Source organism: Molossus molossus, unplaced genomic scaffold (genome assembly GCF_014108415.1).
Source record: "Molossus molossus isolate mMolMol1 unplaced genomic scaffold, mMolMol1.p scaffold_m16_p_17, whole genome shotgun sequence".
NCBI lineage: Eukaryota > Metazoa > Chordata > Mammalia > Chiroptera > Molossidae > Molossus > Molossus molossus.
Genome location: NW_023425352.1, coordinates 4,433,629 through 4,454,474, shown reverse-complemented (window position 1 = coordinate 4,454,474; position 20,846 = coordinate 4,433,629). Strand labels below are relative to the sequence as shown.

At 56.8% G+C, this 20,846-nt stretch overlaps 1 protein-coding gene across 1 annotated transcript in view; it reads right to left on the bottom strand.

Annotated features, from left to right (window-relative positions):
- Positions 1–20,247, bottom strand: part of DOCK1 (dedicator of cytokinesis 1) — a 423,011-nt gene extending 402,764 nt beyond the window's left edge. Inside the window, exon 1 of the mRNA XM_036264869.1 lies at positions 20,091–20,247. Coding sequence (XP_036120762.1) covers positions 20,091–20,136 — 46 coding nt within the window. The 5' untranslated portion in view covers positions 20,137–20,247. The remainder of the gene's footprint in view (positions 1–20,090) is intronic.
- Between the last annotated feature and the right edge of the window lie 599 nt (positions 20,248–20,846).

The following is a 20,846-nucleotide window of genomic DNA, read 5'->3' as shown; positions in this document are numbered from 1 at the left end:
TAAACACCCGTGTGATGATCAGGAACACGTAAATCCAGTGGACATGTGGTTTCTCTCAGGAGAGCTCTGTCACCAAGCGCCTGAGAGTTAGTGAGCTCCTCTGCCCAAGGTCACAGCGACGCATCTGCCTGTACCACACCAAGACGTCCCTCCGCCCTCCAGCTCGGATCTGCTCCTTCATCAGAAATGCACCTGGGAAGGCGAGGACCAGGGTGTTTGGTTTGGGGGATCCGGGCAATGTAAACTAAACCCTCGGAAGATGCAAAGATAATGGAAATGCTACATTTAAAACCTGGGCTCCTGCCCTGACCAGTTTGCCTCAGCGGTTAGGGCGCTGGCCTGTGGACCCAAGAGTCCCGGGTTCGATTCCAGCCAAGGGCACGTACCTCGGTTGCAGTTCATCCCCAGCCTGGTTGGGGTCGTGCAGGAGACAACCAATTGATGTCTCTCTCTCACATCGATGTTTCTCTCTGGCTCTCTCTTTCTCCCTCTCTCCCTCCCAAGCTTTCTGAAGATAAACGGAAAAAATATCCTCGGGTGAGGATTAAAAAAAGTAAAATTAAAAAAAACAGACCTGGGCTCCTGTAGAATGGAAGCCCTAGTGTTCAGAGTAAATACAATAGCTTCCATTTCGCATATGTGAACACGGCTGGAGAGCCTGTGTCCCAGAGTTCAAGTCCGCCACCTTCTATAAACAAGGAGGGTGTCAAAGGGAAACAGGATGAATAAGGACACCATCACTTGTAACTGGATGGAATCCCTCATTTCCCTGCAGTCTGTCCTCCTCCCCCATGCCCCTGGGGAACAGCCCAGGAGCAAGGGTGCCTTCTCCATTCCTTTTAGTCCAGCCCTAGGCCAGCGCCAGGACAGAGCCCTCCGCAATGCCATGTGCAAAACCCGGGAAGGTCAAAGACTGTCACAGAATTATTGCATAATCTCCCATCACTGACTCCTTTAACTCAGAATGGGCAGGAAGCAACTCTGTCCCGCTGGGCACCGAGGAGCCCAGCGGGTTCTGACCTGCACCCACGTCTCCCTGGCCCCCTGACATGCAGAGACACATCCTTAGCGAAGGGCATGTGCCCTGGCACTCATACAGGGACGGCCTCGCTGCGCAGACCACTGAGCCAAGAGATGCCGTGAGCGCGTCATAGCACTGACAGGAGCCATTTTCATCAGCTACGTGCTTCCCCCAAATAAAGCCCCACTTCCATCTCAACACACCTGCAAGAGCGACAAACCTCAACGCTCCCCACCCCAGAGTCCATCCAACCGTGGGAAGTGGGCACCAGCCTGGCAAAACGGGCAGCCTCCCAGAGGTCAGCCCACCCTCAGTGCTGTTTCCACGCCCCTGGCCGTCCACTCTTCCAGCCAGTCCTTGCTGTCCTCCCCCAGACACAAAAACGCCCGTGGGGTCCCTCCGTATCTCCCCAAGCCAACCCGTGGAAAACGGACGAGAGGACATATGTCCCGCAAGGAAAAAAGGAGGGTTTGCCGGAGAACCAAGATGACCCTGTGCAAAGACCTCAGCATGACCTCACTCCTGGGCACCTGCTGTTAAAACAATGCTCCCACCCTGGTCGGTTTGCTCAGTGGTTAGAGCATCAGCCCGCAGACCAGAGAGTCCCAGGATCGGTTCCCGCTAAGGGCACGGACCTCGGTTGTGGTTTGTCCCCGGCCCCGGCTGGGGTCAAGTGGGTGGCAGCCAGTCGATGCGTCTCTCTCACATGGATGTTTCTCTCTCTCCTCCTCCTCCCCTTCTCCCTTCTGCTCTATCTGAAGACAAATGCAAAAATTTCCTCGGGTGGGGATTAAAAAAATAAATAAATAAAAATAAAGCTCCCCAGGACCAGCAGTAATTGAAGTGAGTCTCAGGAGGAAAGGGACTCGGAGATCTTCCAATTCCGTCCCCTGGGACTTCTGAGGTCACACCCACGGTGCATCAGGGTGTGCCCCTCCCACGTGCGTTCACGGTGCCCCGGGGGGCAGTGCACTGCCCTCCACCCGAAGACCCCAGCACAGACAGCACCGGCTCCTCCAGCCCACGACCTGCCCCCTGGGCTGGCACTGCCCTGGGGCTGCTCTGGGACAGACTCCGCTGGCCGGGGCATCGGCCATGTGTCCTCATCTCTTCTGCTCTGACCCTCCCGGCCACATCTTGTTCACCTGTTTCCCCAGGTCAGCCTGGAGGCTGTGGACTTCGTTTTTCCAGCGATGTTGTCTCTCCAAGTCGGAGCCATGAGAGTCTTCCGTGAAAATACGCCGCTGTCCTCCCCCAAGGCCACCCGGGAATATACTGCCCACACCTCATTTCTGAGAAGCTCCCACCTCTTTGGTCACCCCCAGTCCGGTGTGACTGCAGACCGTCTCTTAACCCTCTCGGATCCAGGCCAAAGACTATTCGGTTCATAACAGGACCTGCCGAGTTACAGAATCAATTCTGATGTCATAAACGTGCGTGGATTTCATCTGTACCCCAGGGATCCGTACCCGCTGGAAACCCCAGTCCCTGCACCTCCCCAGTGGCGGCTGTCGCGTTCAATACTTCTCCCCCGCAGACCTTCCGGGCAGACACCATCCTCGAACAAGATGTGAAAATTCCCACAGCTGAGCATCTGAAAGCGACCTGATGAAACACTTCACCATAACACCAAACTAGACTCGACAGATCAACCCTTCCGGCTCAGGGCAATGCTGGGTGTGCGGCGATTCTGCAAAATCATACTTATAAACAGAAGCAAGGAAGTCCATTTCTCCTCCGTGTCTGGTAACTTGGGAGTTGGAGACTTAATGCCGGGCAAGGGTACGTGTCAGGCTGTGGGCGCAGCCGAGGCCCCGGGGGCAGAGCCCAGCCACCAGCCCAGGACACAGCTCTGCAATTACTCACGGCTGAAAGCCAGGGCAGCGGCCACAGAGCAGGGCCCACCAGGGAGCTGGGTCTGATCTCCCGCACCCTCCCTCCAGGCCCCCCATTCCACCTGGGGGTCCTCCAGGTCACTCGGGGTTCACATGCCGCACCCCGGGACCACCTTCACTGTGTGCGTCCTTTCAGCGTCCACAGCCGCTCCCTCCCCCGAACCTCGATGCACAGGTCACTCTGGGGAGAACACGCGTCCCTTCTCCCCCCACCCCCGTAGCCCCCCGATCTCCATGAAGGGCGCCAGCTCCCACAGCCTGCAGGCTGTCAGCCCTGGGCAGTGCCCTCCCTGTGACAGAGCAGTCACTCACTCCGGGCATCAGAACCGCCTGGACCAAGTCCGTCCTTCCCGCCGGACAGGTAGGGACACGAGGCGCACAGGAAGCTGCCTTGTTCTTCACGAAGTCCCAGCCCGGGAAGGGGTCCGCCCGTGGGGTCTGCCTCAGGAGAGCTGATGAGGGCAGGAGGGAAAGGACTGACTGACTCACAGACCAACCTGCGCCAGAAGGATCTCCGAGGGGCATTCGACGGCTGACCCCTTTGGAGGGATGGCTGATAATTAAGCATGCCTATTCCCATCAAGCTCCGATCAACAAACTTCAAGTAAAATCCAAACTGCAAGGAAAAACTAGACCAAAGAGAGAGTGACCTCTACTAACATTGTCGCAGACCTTGCACATTCGTGACCACCTCGGTCTCTGGACCATTTTCTGCAAAGATAACACAAAACATCCAGGAGCATGACCTGTGTGAGCCAGAGGACAGGGCCCAGGGCGCAGAGGTCCAGGCCTCTGAGGTCACGCATCCCTCCTTCCGAATGCCGGCTTCGAGAAACCCCTCGTCACCTGTGTCTCCAATGCATTTCTGCCCCCGTCCTGCATATTGGAGCTACCAGAACAAACCACTGCACACGGGGCTCACTGCATGCATTCTGCGGCGTGTGTGTATTTAGAAATGTACCCGTGAGCCCCCTGAGCGGTACGGAAAGACATCAAGAGATCTGATGGGTAAAGCGAAGAGGCCGCGATGCCACCAGCTCTAACTCTTGTGTGTGTGCACATAATTAAAAGTATTTTAGGACACAAGCAGAGGGCACATTGGCCTGCGGCCCAGTAAGATGGACCATCTCAGCAGGAAGACAGGACTCAACAGCACCCTACTGCTTCTTCGGAGTAGCGGTGCGCTCCCACCCACAAGATGAATCATTATCCGATGAAGGTGCAGGCCCAGAGAAAATTTTACAAGCTGGTATAAACTCTTCTCGGATGACACATTTAAAGAAAATGTGCAGAGCTGCTGTGCATATGTGCCGGGGAGCTGCAGGCTTTGGCAGGTCAATAAACCAACTTTCCAAAGGGAGGTATTAATGCAACACTGTTTACGCCAGGATTAGCAACACTGTGTCCTTCAGTAACACTTCCCTCCCACACTTCACTTCCAGGGAGGGGGATTCTTGCTTTAAGGCCCCCTCCAGGCTGACCCCACCTCCAAGCGCCACTCTGCATCCAGAGGTCAGAGGGAAATCGCAGACAAATGTGTGGAGCCCGGAGCACCTCGGCTCCCACCGGGAACTGCCAGTCAGAGGGGAAGCGAAATGGAGATTTTATTTCTGTTCCACTGGCGGGGACACGGCTGAAGAAGCAGGGATTCTAAAGAATTGGATTTCTGTTCAATCATGTTTTTTCCACCTTTCACTCAATTCTCTCTGCCCCACCCCACCCCCCTCTCAGTATTTCAAGGGCCTGAGATGCACTAACACTTTGGACAGGGGAAGCCAGAGAGGGTCCCAGCTCAGCTGCACCCTCACAGACCCTGGTTCCTCCACCAGCAAAACCGGAGGCTGAGATCTGAGGTCTGTGAATCCCCCATTTCTCTGTTATTCTCTACATACAGGTCACTTCTGAATGGTCACTCTCTGGAGAAAGCCTGGGAGATTCTCTACCTCTTTGTACCTTTCCTGCTGCTTGCATTCTTTCTTAAAAATGTATGTTCTTATTAGTTCTAGAGGAAGGGAGAGGGAGAGAGAAAGAGAAACATCAATTAGCTGCCTCCTGCACTCTCCCTACTGGGAGGGAGCCCGAAACCCAGGCGAGGGCCCTGACCTGGAATCGAACCCAAAATCTCTAGGTCTGGGGAGGATGCCCAACCAACTGAGCCGCACCAGCCAGGGCTGCCTGAACTCTTTCATAATTAGCACATAATGTTATTACAAAAGTAACAGCCACTATTCTAAACTCTGAAGATCCTAAGACACTAAGCCAGGGCTCTGCTAACTAGTGCCCACAGGCCAAATCCAATACAATTGTCACCATTTTCTTAAAGTGACATAAAATTCACATAACAAGAAGCAATTTTAAAGTGTACAATTCAGTAGCATTTCATACATTCACAATGTTGTGCAACCGCCAACTCTGTCTAGTTCTAAAATACCGTCGTCACCCCAAAGGAAAGCCGGTACCCACCCCGTGGCTACTCCCCCACGCCGGGCCCCAGCAACCACTGGGCGGCTTCCTGGGTCTATGGATTTGCCCATTCTGGGCACTTCACATAAAGAGAATCGTAAGCTGTCTCCTTTCGTGCCTGGCTTCCTTCGCCAATAACACATTCTTCAAGTTCATCCAGGTGGGCGCACGGGTCAGGCCTCATTCGCTTTTATGGCTGGAAAACATTCCAGTGGACGGACCCGCCACCCCTCGTCTCTGTGTTCGCCCATCCACGGAGGGACGGGCAGGCCGCTCCGGGGTGCTGTGGGGAGGGCCCCCGCGCACCCCGCACACGTGTCCGTCTCAACGCCGCTTTCCATTCTTCTGGGTATAAATCTGGGAATGGAACTTCTGGCTCGTGTGGTAGTTCTAGGCTGGATTTTGAGGACCCGCCGAACTGTTTTCTGATTTTTACATGATTCTAATGGTTCCGTTTTTTTTAATGGTTACGTAAATACCTAACAGCATCCTCAGTTTTGCCTCTTGGCCTGCAAAGCCTAAGGTATCTTACTCCTGGGCATGGATGTAGAGGTTGCCAATGGCTCCTACGCAGAAGCAGCTTACTATTGCTTTTAGCTGTCCAATGCTTTACAGGGCACTTCGGTATATACGGTCCACTTTGACGTCGCCGACTTTTTATCACCATCCTCTTGGGGCAGAAATACCTGACGGCAAGACCATGCTGTGGCAGGTGACCGGCGGCCCTGAGAGCCGTCGGAGATTCACTGGGGTCCCACACTGCCTTCCCCTCTCAAACTCAGGTCCCCTGCCCCTCGGCCTCCTGCCGACGGAGTCCCTGAAGCCCACTACCCTGGCAGCTGACTAAGAAAACAAGTCACTGGGCCCTGGCCGGTTTGGCTCAGCGGTTGGAGCGTCGGTCTGCGGTCCAGAGAGACCCGGGTTCGGTTCCCACTAAGGGCGCGTACCTCGGTTGCAGTTTGTCCCCGGCCCTGGTCGGTCATGCAGGTGGCAGCCACTCGATGTGTCCCTTTCACATTCATGTTTCTCTCTCTCTCTCTCTCTGTTCCTCTCTCCCTCCCACTCTACCTGAACAAAAAAATGGAAAAATGTCCTCGGGTGAGGATAAAAAAAAGAAAACAAGCCATTGGAAGGACTCATTCAAAGGGACTTGAGTGTCATATTGATATTGACAGGAGGGGGAATCTTAGGGGGTCGTTCTTGGGACAGTAAAGACACAGAAATGCTGGTGAGTCCCCCGTAGTCCAAGGAGCACATGAACGGAGGTTTGTGCTTGGCATGTCTGGCCCACCGATATCACCAAATACATATACCACGTGGAACCACACTAGTTCGGGGCAGAGCCCCTGTTCAGGGAGCTCCCCACAGTCAGTGGGGCGCTTTAAAGCCACTGCCCCCAATCACCCACTGGATTCCCGAGCTGGCTCCAACACGTCCCGGGAGGGCCACCCACCCAGGGTGGGGCTCTCTAGGCAGTTCCTGACACTCTGCTGAGCCGGAATCTCTCTGCCCCTCTGCCTTCATTCAGCAGGGTGCCAGGGACCACACCAGGGGCAAGGCAGCGCGGAAGGAACACAGCCCAGCCCTCATCCTCAGGACCCTCTGTCCGGCAGGGACATGGGTGAGGTGTGCTCTGTCCAAGAGACTCGAGGGCTATGGAGCCGCACGGAGCAGCCTGCAGGGGTTCAGACGGGGTGAGTCAAGAAGGGGTTAAAGTGGATCTGACCTTGGAAAAGCTAGACAGGTGGAAGGTGAATGAAGGGTAGTTCTAGGCCGAGGGAAGAGCATGTGCAAAGGCACTGTGGCCTGTCAGAACATGCAGGGATGAGCACCTCAGAGCCTGGGTACGAAAATGCCACCAGGAATCACTGAGGCAGGCCAGCTGGGCTGAGTCATGTCCCTCCTGCACGTGGGGGTCCCCAGCAGGGGTTTCCACCCTCACATCTCCCTCCCTTGGCCTCTCCAGGCGGATCCTCAAAGCAACACCCACAGAAAACAATCTGGAGAAACAGCCGCCTGGCCACAGCGCCTGCAGGACCGAGATGCATTCCTGCCTTTGAAAAATGGGCAGAACACACATGACGTTCGAAGGACTTGAAAATAAATCTCGTGAAGTTAATAGAAGCAGAGCAATTTGGAAGAAAAATAATCACATCTCCCTCCTGCTAAATCATTATTTGCCCCTGGTAAAGTCAATTACGTTAAGGAAAATAAGTTATTATTTCAGAAAGGGGGAAAGGGAGGTTTGATAACTGCCTTTTATGCCAGAAAACTCCAAGAGCAAATGGTGAGATCCTGCATTTCTGCCGGGGACGCAGCCGCCGCTAAGGGGCTTCTCAGACGTCCGGGGGGGGGGGGGCCCTACAATTTCCCTGGTGCTCTGTGCACCTGTCCTAGAACCTGACCTCTCAGGAAGGAGAAGAAACACAGCGGGCCAAGACACCCCACCCCCACCCACCTGCCTCCCGTCACCTCCTCCCCACCCCCTGGTCCAAAACACACCCTTCAGGAATCAAGTTCTGCAGGTTTCTCCCTCTTCTTCCCCAACATGCAGGAAAGAGTGCTGCTAACGATGGGGTCAGGGCACAAACAATAAACTAAGCAGTGTCGACTAGGGCTGGGGTGCCACTCCCAGCATCAGGGGTGCTCGGGGGGAGCCCTCATGTTCCCAAAGGACACCTGGCAATGCCTGCGGTTATCTGGGGTTGTCACAACCGAGGGAAGGGGGTTGCTCCTGGTATCTAGTACACAGAGACCAGGGAAGCTGCTAAGCACCCACAACGCATAGACAGCCCCTCAGGACCGAACATGACCCAACCCAGAATGTCAATCCCACGCAGGTCAGATGCCCACCACCCACCCCTACCCTGTGCATCCCAGCCTGGCTGGACACCACGGTCCTGCCTATTACCGGGCAGCCTCCACCGGAAGTTCCTTCTTGGCAGTGATGCCACTGAATATTCACAGGCACTGAACCTCAGACAGGTCACTTTCGGGGCAGTACGCTACCAGTGGGCAGCGCTGGGCCCCTGGCATCTGGAGTCAGGACCAGCTCCTCCGGGCCCCTTGCTATGAGCCATGGGCACTCAGCCTCCTGGGCACACAGCTCCATCAGCCCAGAGTCTGCTTCAGGGACTCTGGTTAAGAAATTAAGAAGAGAACCCACAGTGCTTTGAGATTGGGGGGGCAGGCCCCTGGTCTCCTCAATCCTGATCCTCACCCCATGTTCTCTCACCCCCATCCCCTCCCCCATCTCCCCCTCTGCCTCAAGACTTCCAGGGGCTCAGGCCATTCTTGCTGGGCCCCCAGGCCTCACACTCACTTGTCCCCACAGCCTGGCGCTGGAGACAAGGGGCAGTCTCTCTGGGAAGCCGACAGGAGGCCGAGGGGACGAGGCCTGCGAAGCTGGGGGCGGAGGCACAAACCCGAACCAGGCAGGAGAAAGGAAATCACAGACCCTGACCTGGGACCAGCCAGGCACCAGTGGGCAGGCATGGCGCGGAAGTGGGGCCAGGAAGGACACGGCAGAGGGTTCCCAAGCCACCGACAGTCTGAGAAATGAGATCAGAAAACCAGAGCCCGGGACAGACATCCACGCTGAGAAACGAACCGCATCTGTCAGTTTTGCCATGGGAAAAAAGCAAACAGACCCACATCCCTGCAAACCCCCCAAGCTCCCAAAACCACGGAGTTTCTGGTAAAAATGAGCCTGAGTGACAATGAGGCTAATTACTGCTCATTTCCTCCGGCTGTAGATGCCCAGCACCGCTCCCCACAGCTCCCCCGCCATGTCTGACTGCGGGGTGCTGCTGGGGGTACACAGACACCCACTTTCTCTCCGTGTGGAGACAAACCTGAATTCTGAGGGATTACTGACCTCGCACTAGAATATAAGCCCCAAGGTTCAGGATCCCCAGTGTCTAAGAACAAGCTAGAGAGCAGATCGGGAGGGAGGGAAGGGGGGGTCATCTAAAAACACAGTTTTCCTTTAGCTCTACTTCCTCGGAGGCTCAGGGGCAACGACGTGTACCTCGAGCTGAGACGCACTCTGACCTCCGTCACCCTCCCCTGCACACGCAGGCGCCACGGCCCAGGCTCGGCGCTCATGCAGAAGGCTCACCTGCTCGCCACGCTAACCCACTACGAGACGACGCGTCTAGTCACACAGGACAAACCCACGGAACTGCAGGGAGAGTAAAGCGCACGGTGCCGGCTGCCCGTCTCCCACTAAAGAGGGATTCGCTCCGTCACCAGGATCGGCTTGTCATCTCTCTAAGGAGTCAATCAACGTCAACGACGGAAGCAAACATTAGTAACTTCAGGTGAGCAGGCCTCTCCCGGAAAGTTCTCGGCACCCATCAGCGTGCGTGTCCGCTCCTCTTCCAGGGAGGGCTGAGGCTGGGAGGGTGGAGAGGCGTGCCACCCAGGCCTGGATTCCAGGCGTTCGGACTCCCAGCCAGGCTCCTGAGCCCAGTAGAATTCAACAGGCACTGGAACGAGGCCACCCTGAAGGCAGGACCACTGCCCACCCACGGGAGCACCCTCTGGGCGCAGCACCCAGGGACGAACACCTGAAGCCCAGGAGACGTGAGCAGCAGAACACGCACCCTCTGGCCTCACTCACATCACGGCACATGGCTGTGAGGGTCTGGACAGCTGTGCTCCAGGTGCCTCTCGGGGACTGACGGCTGCAAGGACCTCACCTCCCCGTGCGCAAGGCCGAAGGCGCTGGGGTCCGGAATGCTTCCTGACCTCGGGCAGGAGCAAGACAAGGACCCTGGCGCTGAGGCACACCCCCTCTCCGGGCGGGGCCCCGGGTGCTGCCAGGTCTGGCCAGGCCTGAGCTCTGGGCACAGAAATGTGAGCAGAAGGAAGGGCGCCCCCTCCAGCAGCCAACGCGAACTGAGAAAGGAAATCACAATAGTTGTGTTTATATGTACAAGTGTCCCTCACGTATCCAAGTTAAACAAAATGGCTCACGACGGCATGTAGACTTGTGTCCCACTCCTGACACGCAGCAGCAGCCACTGCACCAGGCAATGGTTTTGGGTGAGAGGTTTACCCCGGGAGGCCGCAGAGACCTGCCTTCCTCTGGTCCCTTCAGCACCCTGACCGTAGGGGAGCACTGCAGGTCTAGGAAAAGCCACAGCACCTCCATGAAGCAACAGCTCCCCATCCTCTAGCCCAAAAGTGAGACCGGGGGGCTGGGAGAGACTTATTCATCCAGAGATTCAGTCCCGGGCAACAGTCTTCTACTCACGATCAGTCAGGGATGAAAGAGACGAACACGTTCCAAGCACAGAGGGGTCAGGCGTGTGCTAGGCTGTCTCTTTCTCCCCAGAACTGCCCAACAAGGCGGGTGTCACCACCAACTTGCCGAAGGAGCCAGCTTCAGGGAACCACTCGCCCAAAGTCACGTGGCTAAGTGGGAGCTGAGATCCCAGGAGGGATCTGTTTGACTCCGAACCTGTGACCTCCTGGCATAACCCACCTTTCTCTCCCAGGCACCCCGATGCAAGTGTAACAACGGACAGCCACTGTCTGGATGAAACCGGCTGCCGTGTGAGGGCAGAGAGGGCGGGTGCCTGCACACTCAGCACCAGCTGCACGCAGTCAAGGAGCCTGAGACCACCCTCGGGAACACCCGTGTGCTCGCGATGGGCAGGATCGCGCTTAAAAAGGGTGCGACTTCTCTAGGGTCTCCGACCACCTGGCTGCCTCACACGAAATTTCCAGGCTGCACCAGAGAAACCAGTTCGAGTCCTGACATTACATTCCACGCGCCCACGACAGGAGTTTTACAACGCCGGCTCCACCGCCCCTCTCTTCCCAGATGTCCCAAAGCACTGGGGACCCATCACCTTCCAGAAAACACCACCTAGAGGGTGGCCACCAAAGGCAGAGTGAAAATTCAAAGGAAAAGTCTATGTCACCTGGCCGCTGTGGCTCAGTGGATTGAGTGTCGTCCCATGGACTGAGAGGTCATTGGTTCAATTGCTGGTCAGGGCACATGCCTGGGTTCCAGGCTCGATCCCCAGTGGGGGGCGTGCAAGAGGCAGCCGATGGGTGTTCTCTCTCATTGATGTTTCTACCTCTCTCTCTCTCTCTAAAAAAATCAATAAAAACATTTCTTAAAAAAAATAAAGAGCGAGCCCTGGCCAGTTTGGCTCAGCGGTTAAAGCGTCGGCCTGCGGTCCGGAGAGACCCGGGTTCGGTTCCCACTAAGGGCACGTACTTTGGTTGCAGTTTGTCCCCGGCCCTGGTTGGTCATGTGGGTGGCAGCCACTCGATGTGTCCCTTCACGTCAATGTTTCTCTCTCTCTCTCCCTTCCTCTCTCTCCCTCCCACTCTATCTGTACAAAAAATGGAAAAATATCCTCGGGTGAGGATTAAAAAAAAAAAAAAAAAGAAAGAAAAGTCTTATGTCATGATAATCATAACGTTACGGGCTGAGTTGTGTCCCCCAAATACAAATGTTGAAGTCCTCACCCCAATACCTCAGAATGTGACAGTATCTGGAGATAGTCTTTAAAGAAGTGATTGGGTACAAATTAAAATAAGTAAATAAATAAAATGTAAAATCTCTTGAATAGCAAGCCATCCTGTCTTACGCCCTGGCTGACATGTATCTAATAACACATGTAACGTTAGACAGTACACTGGTCTTTTAGTTCAGTATGCCACAGCTCAAGGTCATATATCCAAAGCAGAATCCTCTAAATTGTCAGAAAACTTTAGGATAAACCACCTGAGTGAAGAGACTTACGTACAATGAAAAGTGTTTTCCACTCAGGGGCTCCGGCCACACAGGGAAGGTTCATACACACACATGAACACAGCCATGGGAAAGAATCTATATTCAACACAGCACAAATATAAACAGCTTAGACTCCAAGTCTCTGTTGCCTTTATAAGATGTACTTAAAATGAAGATGTCTCTAGTAACTGCAATGACACTGTAGAGAAAGTGTTGCCAACACATTTAGCAGCATTTCACCCACTGCTCCACGGGGGCTGGGAGTCCACGGGGTTGGGAGACCACGGGTTGGGAGACCACGGGGCTGGGAGTCCACAGGGTTGGGAGTCCACGGGGCTGGGAGTCCACGGGGCTGGGAGTCCACGGGGTTGAGAGTCCACGGGTTGGGAGACCACGGGTTGGGAGTCCACGGGGCTGGGAGACCACGGGGTTGGGAGACCATGGGGCTGGGAGTCCACGGGGTTGGGAGTCCACGGGGTTGGGAGTCCACGGGTTGGGAGACCACGGGGCTGGGAGTCCACGGGGTTGGGAGTCCACGGGTTGGGAGACCACGGGGTTGGGAGTCCACGGGGTTGAGAGTCCACGGGTTGGGAGACCACAGGTTGGGAGACCATGGGGTTGGGAGACCACGGGGTTGGGAGACCACGGGGCTGGGAGACCACGGGGCTGGGAGTCCACGCCCAAACTGTGACAGCGGAGGGCTTGAGCATGGCCCCAGTTCACTAGGACCATGTTCTGCACTCTCAGTTTTTCCATAATTCTGCCACTTGAAATGAATGTCCCATTAAGATACAATGGAGTCCTGGGGTGGGCGCTAATCCACTATGATGGGGGCCTACAGGGAGAGGAGGGCACAGGCGCACACAGAGGGCAGACTGAGAACAGCCATCTGCAAATGAAGCAGAGGCCCCGAGAGGACCCACCAACACTCTGACCTTGGATGTCCTGCCTCCAGACTGAGGAAGGAAGACTTCCAGGGGCTCAAGCCCCAGGCTGTGGTACTTGGCTTAGGCAGCAAACTGATAGGCGCACTTTACACGGGATTCCAATGACAGCCCCAAAGTGCTCCCACCAAATGAACACAGCAAACTCAGGAGACATTCTGCTACTCTCGGCTAACAAAGCTCCCCAGCTGCCTTAAGACAGTTACTGCCTGCGACCTCCCACCAGCCTGCCCTCGGAGGCAGGCCACGCACTGGCACCCCACCTTGAAAATGAGGCTTGGAGGGGTTCGGAAACTTGTACCAGGCCACAGGAATAAAAGGGCGACCGAGTCAGGGCTAACACTCAGGCCCCAACCCTCGGGGTTCCTCGCCTCCTGGCTGAACTCTCTGAAGACCTTCTCTAGACGGACCGAGGTGGAAAAGTGCAACTTGTCTGGAGAGCGCTGTTCTCTCCGCCCTGCTAGGCCTGCCCACCATCCTCCACTCCGTGATCCTCTCTTCGCAAGGGACTCAGGGTCCTTCCGTGAACAAACTGGACAATTTCACAGCTCGGTGGCCCCATCCTTCTGCCCTTCCTGCCAGTACCGCCTCCCTCCACCAGCAGCCTTCCTGGCCCCACAGCACCGGCACCTGCGTACAGGATCATCTCCCAAACCAAGATATCCTCCAAGGATGCGCTGCAATTAGAGAAATGCAAATAGATGCCACCCCCAATGACACCCGCTGCACACCTCCTGAACTGGCTGACGCAGACCACAGGAACACACCCAGCGCTGGGGAAACCAGCTCGAGAAACCGGATCACACAGGGCTGCTGGGTGGCTGCTGGGTTGCGCAGCCGCTCTGGGAAAGTCTCGCAGTCCCCTGGAAAGCTCACCATGCAGCCCGCACAGGACTCAGCAGCTGCGCTCCTGGGCATCGATCCCAGCAAAGGGAGGCTTATGTTCACCAGAAACCTGCACGTGGACGTTCTAGCAGCTGTATTGGCCATAGCCAGAGCCTGGATGCCCTTCCTGGGTGAATGGAGAAGTATCTGTGGTCCAGCCACACCCTGATCACTCTCATAAGTGAAAAGGAACAAAGTATCCATCCGTGCAACAACCTGATGAAAATCCAGAGAGGTATGCTGGGTGGGGGGAAGAAGGCAATCCAAACAGGGTACATACTAGACACGATTCTTCTGTTCATGTTACATTGTTGAAAGGACAACATTACAGAAATGGAGGACGGAGGAGTTTTCCAGGGATTATGTGGGAAGGAGGAGGGAGGAGGATGTGGCTACAAAAGGACAACAGGAAGGGTCCTTGGGGTGATGGAAATGTTCTGTATCTTGACTGGACCCAGGTCATCATCCTGGTGCTGACCGTGTCCACTGTTCGCAAAACAGAGCCTTGGAGGAAACTGGCAATGGGTACTTGGGGCCTCTCAGTATTATTTCCTACAACTGCACATGTCCATAATCATCTGAAAATACAAAGTTAAATTAAAAGAGAGAAGAGAAGGAGGGAGGAGAGGAAGGAATGGAGGAAGGGAGGGAGAGAGGGAGGGAGGAAGGAAAGAGAAAGGAAGCAGAGTTCGCTGCGTGCTTGGACCCAGGCACCATGGCAACCTCCCATGTACCCAGTGGAGGACTCAACACCCTCTTCCTCTTTCTCCAAGTTTCACTACCAGCATCCTCAGGGGTCACGGAGAACAAGAGAAAAACTATTCACACACTAGACAATCCCGGTAAGGTGTCTGATACTCTAGGCAAACACCGGTACAATAAATTTTAAATTTTTATGATGTTTCCAAAGTAAAATCGGGTTTGTAGAAATAAAATAGGCCCTAATTTGGTTTTTTCTGCCATTCCAGTGAACGAAAACATCTGCATTTCTCTTTACTTACGATCAAACCTGATTTTCTTCCCCAAAGCAGCAGCTTGTTTGCTGCTCTAGATAACAAAAGTTTTCTCCGCAACGACCTCTCCCAAGTTTATTTGGGCATCACACTATTCCTACCACTCCGGCTCACCTGAACCCGCTCACGGATGCTCCCCCACACCCGGCAAGTGTCACCAGCCCCAAACACAGGGGCAAAGCACCCCACTAAGAAATTAACCTTTCAGTAAACCACTCTTTCATCCCTGGCCTGTATGGCTCAGTGGTAAGAGTGTCGCCCACGGACCAAAGAGTCCCGGGTTTGATTCTGGTCAAGGGCACGTACCTCAGTTGCGGTTCGTCCCTGGCCCTGGTTGGGGTCGTGCAGGAGGCAACCAGTCGATGTGTCTCTCTCTCGCATCAATGTTTCTTTCTCTCTCTCTCTCTCTCTCTCTCTCTCTCTCTCTCTCTCTCTCTCCTCTTTCTCTCTTCCTCTCTCTCCCTCCAGCTCTATATGAAGATTAAAATATCCTCGGGTGAGGATCAAAAAAAGAAAAAAAAGCACTTTCAGCTCGTGACTTAAATCCAAACAGGAAATCACTTGTCACTACATTTCTAAGCCCTGCTTTAGTCAATAAAAAATTAATAAAGCAACACCCCGTGGAGTGCCTGGTTTATCTCCAGCAGGGTGCTCCGTGGTCTGCCAGCATCACCTCCATGCATCCTCGCTGGTTTCTGCAGTGGGCAGGCTTAGCTCCACTTTCCAGATGAGGAAACTGAGGCTAAGAAGGCAGGAGTCATTGTTCAAGGGTCACGTCATGAATGCGAGCCAGGAGTTCAGGTGTCTGTGTGCCCCCTGGACAGCTCTGCGTGGAAGAGGCCAGAGGGGAGAGTCACACTCGGTTCGAAGCTGTTCGGTCGGCTTCGGGACCAAGCTCCAGGCTAGAGAAAGACTTACTCCTTGCCACGCTGCTCTCCACACACCTGTCGGTTTTCTGTCGCTGCAACAACAAACTACCACACCAGAGCAGCTTAAACCACCCACGTGTGTGACGTCAGGTCTCCCAGACACCAGTGGCGCCGGGTCTCAGTCAAGGGGTCAGCAGGCTGGGCCCCTATGGGAGGCTCTGGGATGAATCTGCTTCCAGCAGAATCCAGCTGTGACTGTAGCACTGATGTCCCCACTTCCTTGCTGGCTGGCGGCTGGGGGCTGCCTTCGCTCCTAGGGGCCTCTCTCTGGTCCTTGCAAGCGAGCCCCTAAATCTCAGGGCCAGCAACTATGCCTCCAGCCCCTCCCAGGCTCAGAATCTGTCCGAGGGGCCTGCATCTTCCTTCCGAGTCCGTCTGTGAGCAGAGAGAGGAAGTCCTCTGCTAGCGGGGCCCATGTGAATAACGCGGCATCACCGCCACATCGCAGGTCCGCAACCTTTATCATATCTGCACCGTCCCTCTGCATGTCACACGCTGTGTTCCAGGCTCTGAGGATCAGGGCACGGGCATCTGGGGGGATGCTGCCCCACACACCAGCCGCAAGTGTGACTGGAGAACGTGCTGCCCCTTTTCACCCAGCCTTAGGAACCTGATCCCTAGGAACACAATTTTCTTTTTTTAAATTTTTTTCCTTCATTGATTTTAGAGAGAGAGGAAGAGACAGGGAGAGAGAGAGAGAAACATCAATGAGAGAACACTGACTGGCTGCCTCCTGCATGCCCAGCACTGGGGATTTGGCCCACAACCTGGGCATGTGTCTTGACAGGGAATCGAACCAATGACCTTTTGGTGCACGGGTCAATGCTTGGCCTCTGAGCCACACCAGCCAGACACAATTTTTTTCTTAAATTATGCCTACTTTCCTTTTTTTCCCCCTCTTTCTTTCTTTATTGATTTTAGAGGGAAAGGGAGAGAAAGAGATAGAAACATCAATGAGAGAGGACATCGACTGGCCACCGCCTGCATGCCCCACACTGGGGACTGGGCCCACAACCTGGGCATGTGCCCTGACCCGGAACTGAACTGGCGACCTCTTAGTGCACGGGTCGACACTCAACCGCTGAGCCACAATGGCCGGGCCCTAGGAACACAATTCTATTGGTGTTGGGACAGAAGACCTTGCCTACCTGGGGGTGGGAAGGGTGATGGAAAAGTTCATCTGGCCCAGCCCCTCAGTAACAGCTGGGTCAAACCCCGCCTGTGCTAATAAGCCAGATCTGTGAATGACCCTCCAAACTCAAGTCCAGGGGGAATTCGAAGGCTGGTAACTCTCACAGGCAACCCCACTGGAATGATGGGGAGTGGCTTGGGGTGGGAGGCGGGGCGGGGGGAGGGGCTGCATTTCCTGCCATGGCTGAGGAAGCAACTGCTCAGCTCCTTACTCCTTCCCGATTTTACAAAACAACTAAGTAACTGAAGTGTTTCATCCACGGACGACACCTCTAACAGATCCCAGCACTTGCAAACAATGAGCTGTGATTCATGTTTCCAAATGAGATGGAGTTTTATCATTTTCTTTCCCCTCGTGATTCATTCATCGGCCAAGCCAGTGGCCAGGGTGGAAGCGGGGCCCACGCTCAGACTCCCCAGGGCCCCTCTAGGCCCACACAGCCCTACTGTGGTTGGTGAGGGAGGTGCCCAGTAATTTTCCCTTAGGCTGAAACAGCCAGTAAGCTAATGGGCATCCAGGCCTGACCTCTCCCCAGACAGCACCCTTCTGGGGAACCGGAGGAACCCTCCTAGCGCAACACCCCACCCTCCTCCCTGCATCTGCACAAAGGCGGGAGTTCAGGCCTGGGTCCTCCCTGACAGGGGCCTCAGGTATTTAAAGCTGCAGAGTCCTGCTGGCTTCCGGGCAGGTGAGCGGCATCATCCCCACCTGGTGCACTGAGCGGAACAGTCCACTCCTCCTCCCAGAGCTTCGCACACCCTTCCTAGAATTGTCCGGAAAGAAACATCCATACTGAGCTTTGGAAATTTTCCAACACAGTTTTCTTAAAACCAAAGTATCAGCCAAAGCTGCAATGTTAGAAGTCACCACAGTGAGCGGCAGTGAAACTTCTGGGAGGTGTGAGACTTAAGGCAGAGGGACACGGCTCTGTTGTCACCCACAGCTGCCTCGCCAGTGAGGAGACCCTGCCCTCCGCCTAGACCTTCCCTTTGAGCGGGTGGACAGGTCAGCCCAGCTACAAGCGTCAACACAGACGGTGTCCTCACCGGCACCGTCCAGGCCACCCTGAGTGCCAATGAAGGGCATCGTGTCTGAAAATGCAGCGCCCCAAAGTGAAGGCCCTCCCCCAGCTCCTGGCTGACAAGCACACGGAGGACATGCCTGAGCTCTGGAGTCAAGGCCAGGGTTCAAATCCAGAATGTAGCAATTAGTCGTGGCGTGAGAGTGGGTGAGCCTCTGTGCACTGAAGTGACACAATTCCCACAGCACAGGACTGAGGGCAAACCCTGGGCTCAGGCGAGGGCTGCTCCCTGCACCCTCCCTGCCTCCTCAGCGGGGCAGGCAGACCTGGTCTCCGCTGGCCTCCTGCCTGTCCTGGCGCCCCAGCTCCTCCCTCCCACCGCTCTGTTCCCAGTGGGTTTGCACCCAGCTCTCTCTCTCCTCACAGGCATCACCCCAGCAGGTTCCTGGCAGCCACACCCATGGCTGTCACTGTCCCAGACGGAATCTCTGTCCAAAACCTGCCTCATCAGATGCAGACCCCTGGGGACAGTTCTATCAGGAGGTGCCTCACTGCACCCACTGGGATCCGCACAGGCTGCTGCTCACTCCCTCGGCTCCCGGAGTCAGGACACCCACCTCTGCTGTGGACCTTTGTGCACCTGCCCGAGCCTCAGTTTCCCGGCTCTACAACGGGCTTGGGCAAGGCACTCAGCCACAACGGTCCTGAAGTGAGGAGGCCCCCAGCTCCACCTGTGGAACACGCCAGGCGTGCCTCAGGACTGTCCCCAAGCCACTGCCCTGCCAGTCCCATTGTATGTCCCTGACACCCAGGAGAGGTAAGCACCTGGGGTCACAGAAAGGAGAGGCCTGAAGGCTTCCTAAGGTCAGGGGGTCAGAACCAGCCCACCAGCAGTGGGTGTGGGCAAGACACTGGGAGCAGGGGCTGAGGACAAGGAACCTGAGGAGGACATGGGGGGCAGGCAAGGTCACAAGTCAGGCAGAGGCAGCCTCAGAGTTCTTGGGGTCGCCTAACAGGGCGGACGAGAGTGAGACTGAAAACCTGCAGGGGAGACAGGAGACCAGGGAGCAGCCTGCCCAGCCTGGAGACCGGCGGGCAAGTCAGAGAAGGCAGGAGCCGGGGCTGGCCGGCTGCAAATCCCCTGGGAGGGCCGGCCAGCAGACGGGCGCTGCTGTGTTTGTTCTGCCACTAAGGCAGGCCACGCTCTCTGGAATGTGTGCCGGGGTCCGAAACGTAAACTTGCAGCCAACTCCCCCTACTCTCCTCGGGACATGACAAAGAGCAGTCCCGCCGCCAAAACAGGTCCCGCCCTCCCTGCCCGCGCCCCCGGGCCCAGGGACCCCGAGCGCTGGGCCGCGTCTCCGCGAGGGTCCCGCGCGGTCCGGGACAGGGCCACCCAGCGGCAGGCGGCGGCGCGATCGGCCCGCCCGGGTGGCGCACGCCACTTCCCGCCGGGGGAGAGGAGTTCGCTTTGATCCCGGCAACTTGAACTGCCGCCGCGGAGCCGCAGCCCGGCGCACGCTCACGTCCCCGAAAGGCAGAGGCGCGGCGAACAATGCCCGGCCCCCGGCCCCCCGACCCCCCGACCGGCCCCCGGCCCCCCGGCCCCCCGGCCCCCGGCCGGCCCCGCGCAGCTGCAGGTTTCGGCCGCGCAGATCCGGACCCACGAGTCAGGGGCGGCCCGGCGGCTGGAAGGCTCCGCCACCGGTGCCCCCCGGGAACGGGACGTCGGAGGGGACACCCGGGAAGTGACACCACCCGCCCCCCACCGCGTGCCCCCGGCCCGGCCCGCCCGGGCTCTCGCGGGGGCGCGGGGACGGCGCGCGCCCGGGGGCGGAGTGGGCAGTGCCCGGCGGGCGGGCGGGCGGACGCGCTGCCTCCCGCCTGCGCCCCGGGTCCCGGCCCCGGCCCCCGCCCGCCCGCCGAGCCCGCGCCGGAGTGGGGCGAGGGCGGAGGCCGCGCGTGCTCACCCACGCCGTATTTCTCCTCGCGCTTGGTGGGCACCCAGCGCGTCATGGCGCCGCGCGGACCCCGCGCCCCCGGCCGCCGGGACCGCCGCTGGTCGGGCAGGAAACCGGGCGCCTAGGCCGCCATTTTCCATCCCTTCCGAGCGGGCAGGATGGGGAGGAAAAAGTTTGCGGCGGAGGCGGCGTCATGTGGGACGGGGCGGGCGGGGCGTCGCGGCCGGATGGGAAAGGCCGGGAGCGCCGGCGGGAGGCGGGACGGCCCGGGCCGCGCGCCGCCCTCGCTGGGACCCGCCGCCGCCTCGGAGCCTCGCCCCCGGGCCGGGGCACCCGGCTGTGGCCGCGCGCCCACCCTGTCCTCCACATCCTGGCCCACGGACAGCCCCAGGGGAGCACCCCAGCACCCCGCGGGGGCGTGGCCTTGTCGTGATCGGTGGAGGTGCCTAGATTCAGTGGATCCTTTGGGGGACTGGAGGTCACACAATGAATGAGAGGCCGAGCCCCCGGGGAGGGAGCCAGGGGATTCTAGTTGAGTTGTGAAGCATGTGGTTTGCTCAGCCAGGAGTTAGCATCATGCCCCTTAATGTAATGCCCTTAACTCAGGTTCCATCTGGGTGGGGAGTCCTGGAGCAGAGCAAACCCAGGAGGCCCCCTGGGAGGAGCCTTCCAGAACACGTGGCTCATTCATTGATTGGACAAACATTAACAGAGCACCTACCCGATGCCTGGGTGTATCAGGAGCACCAAGCTAGCCAGGCTAGG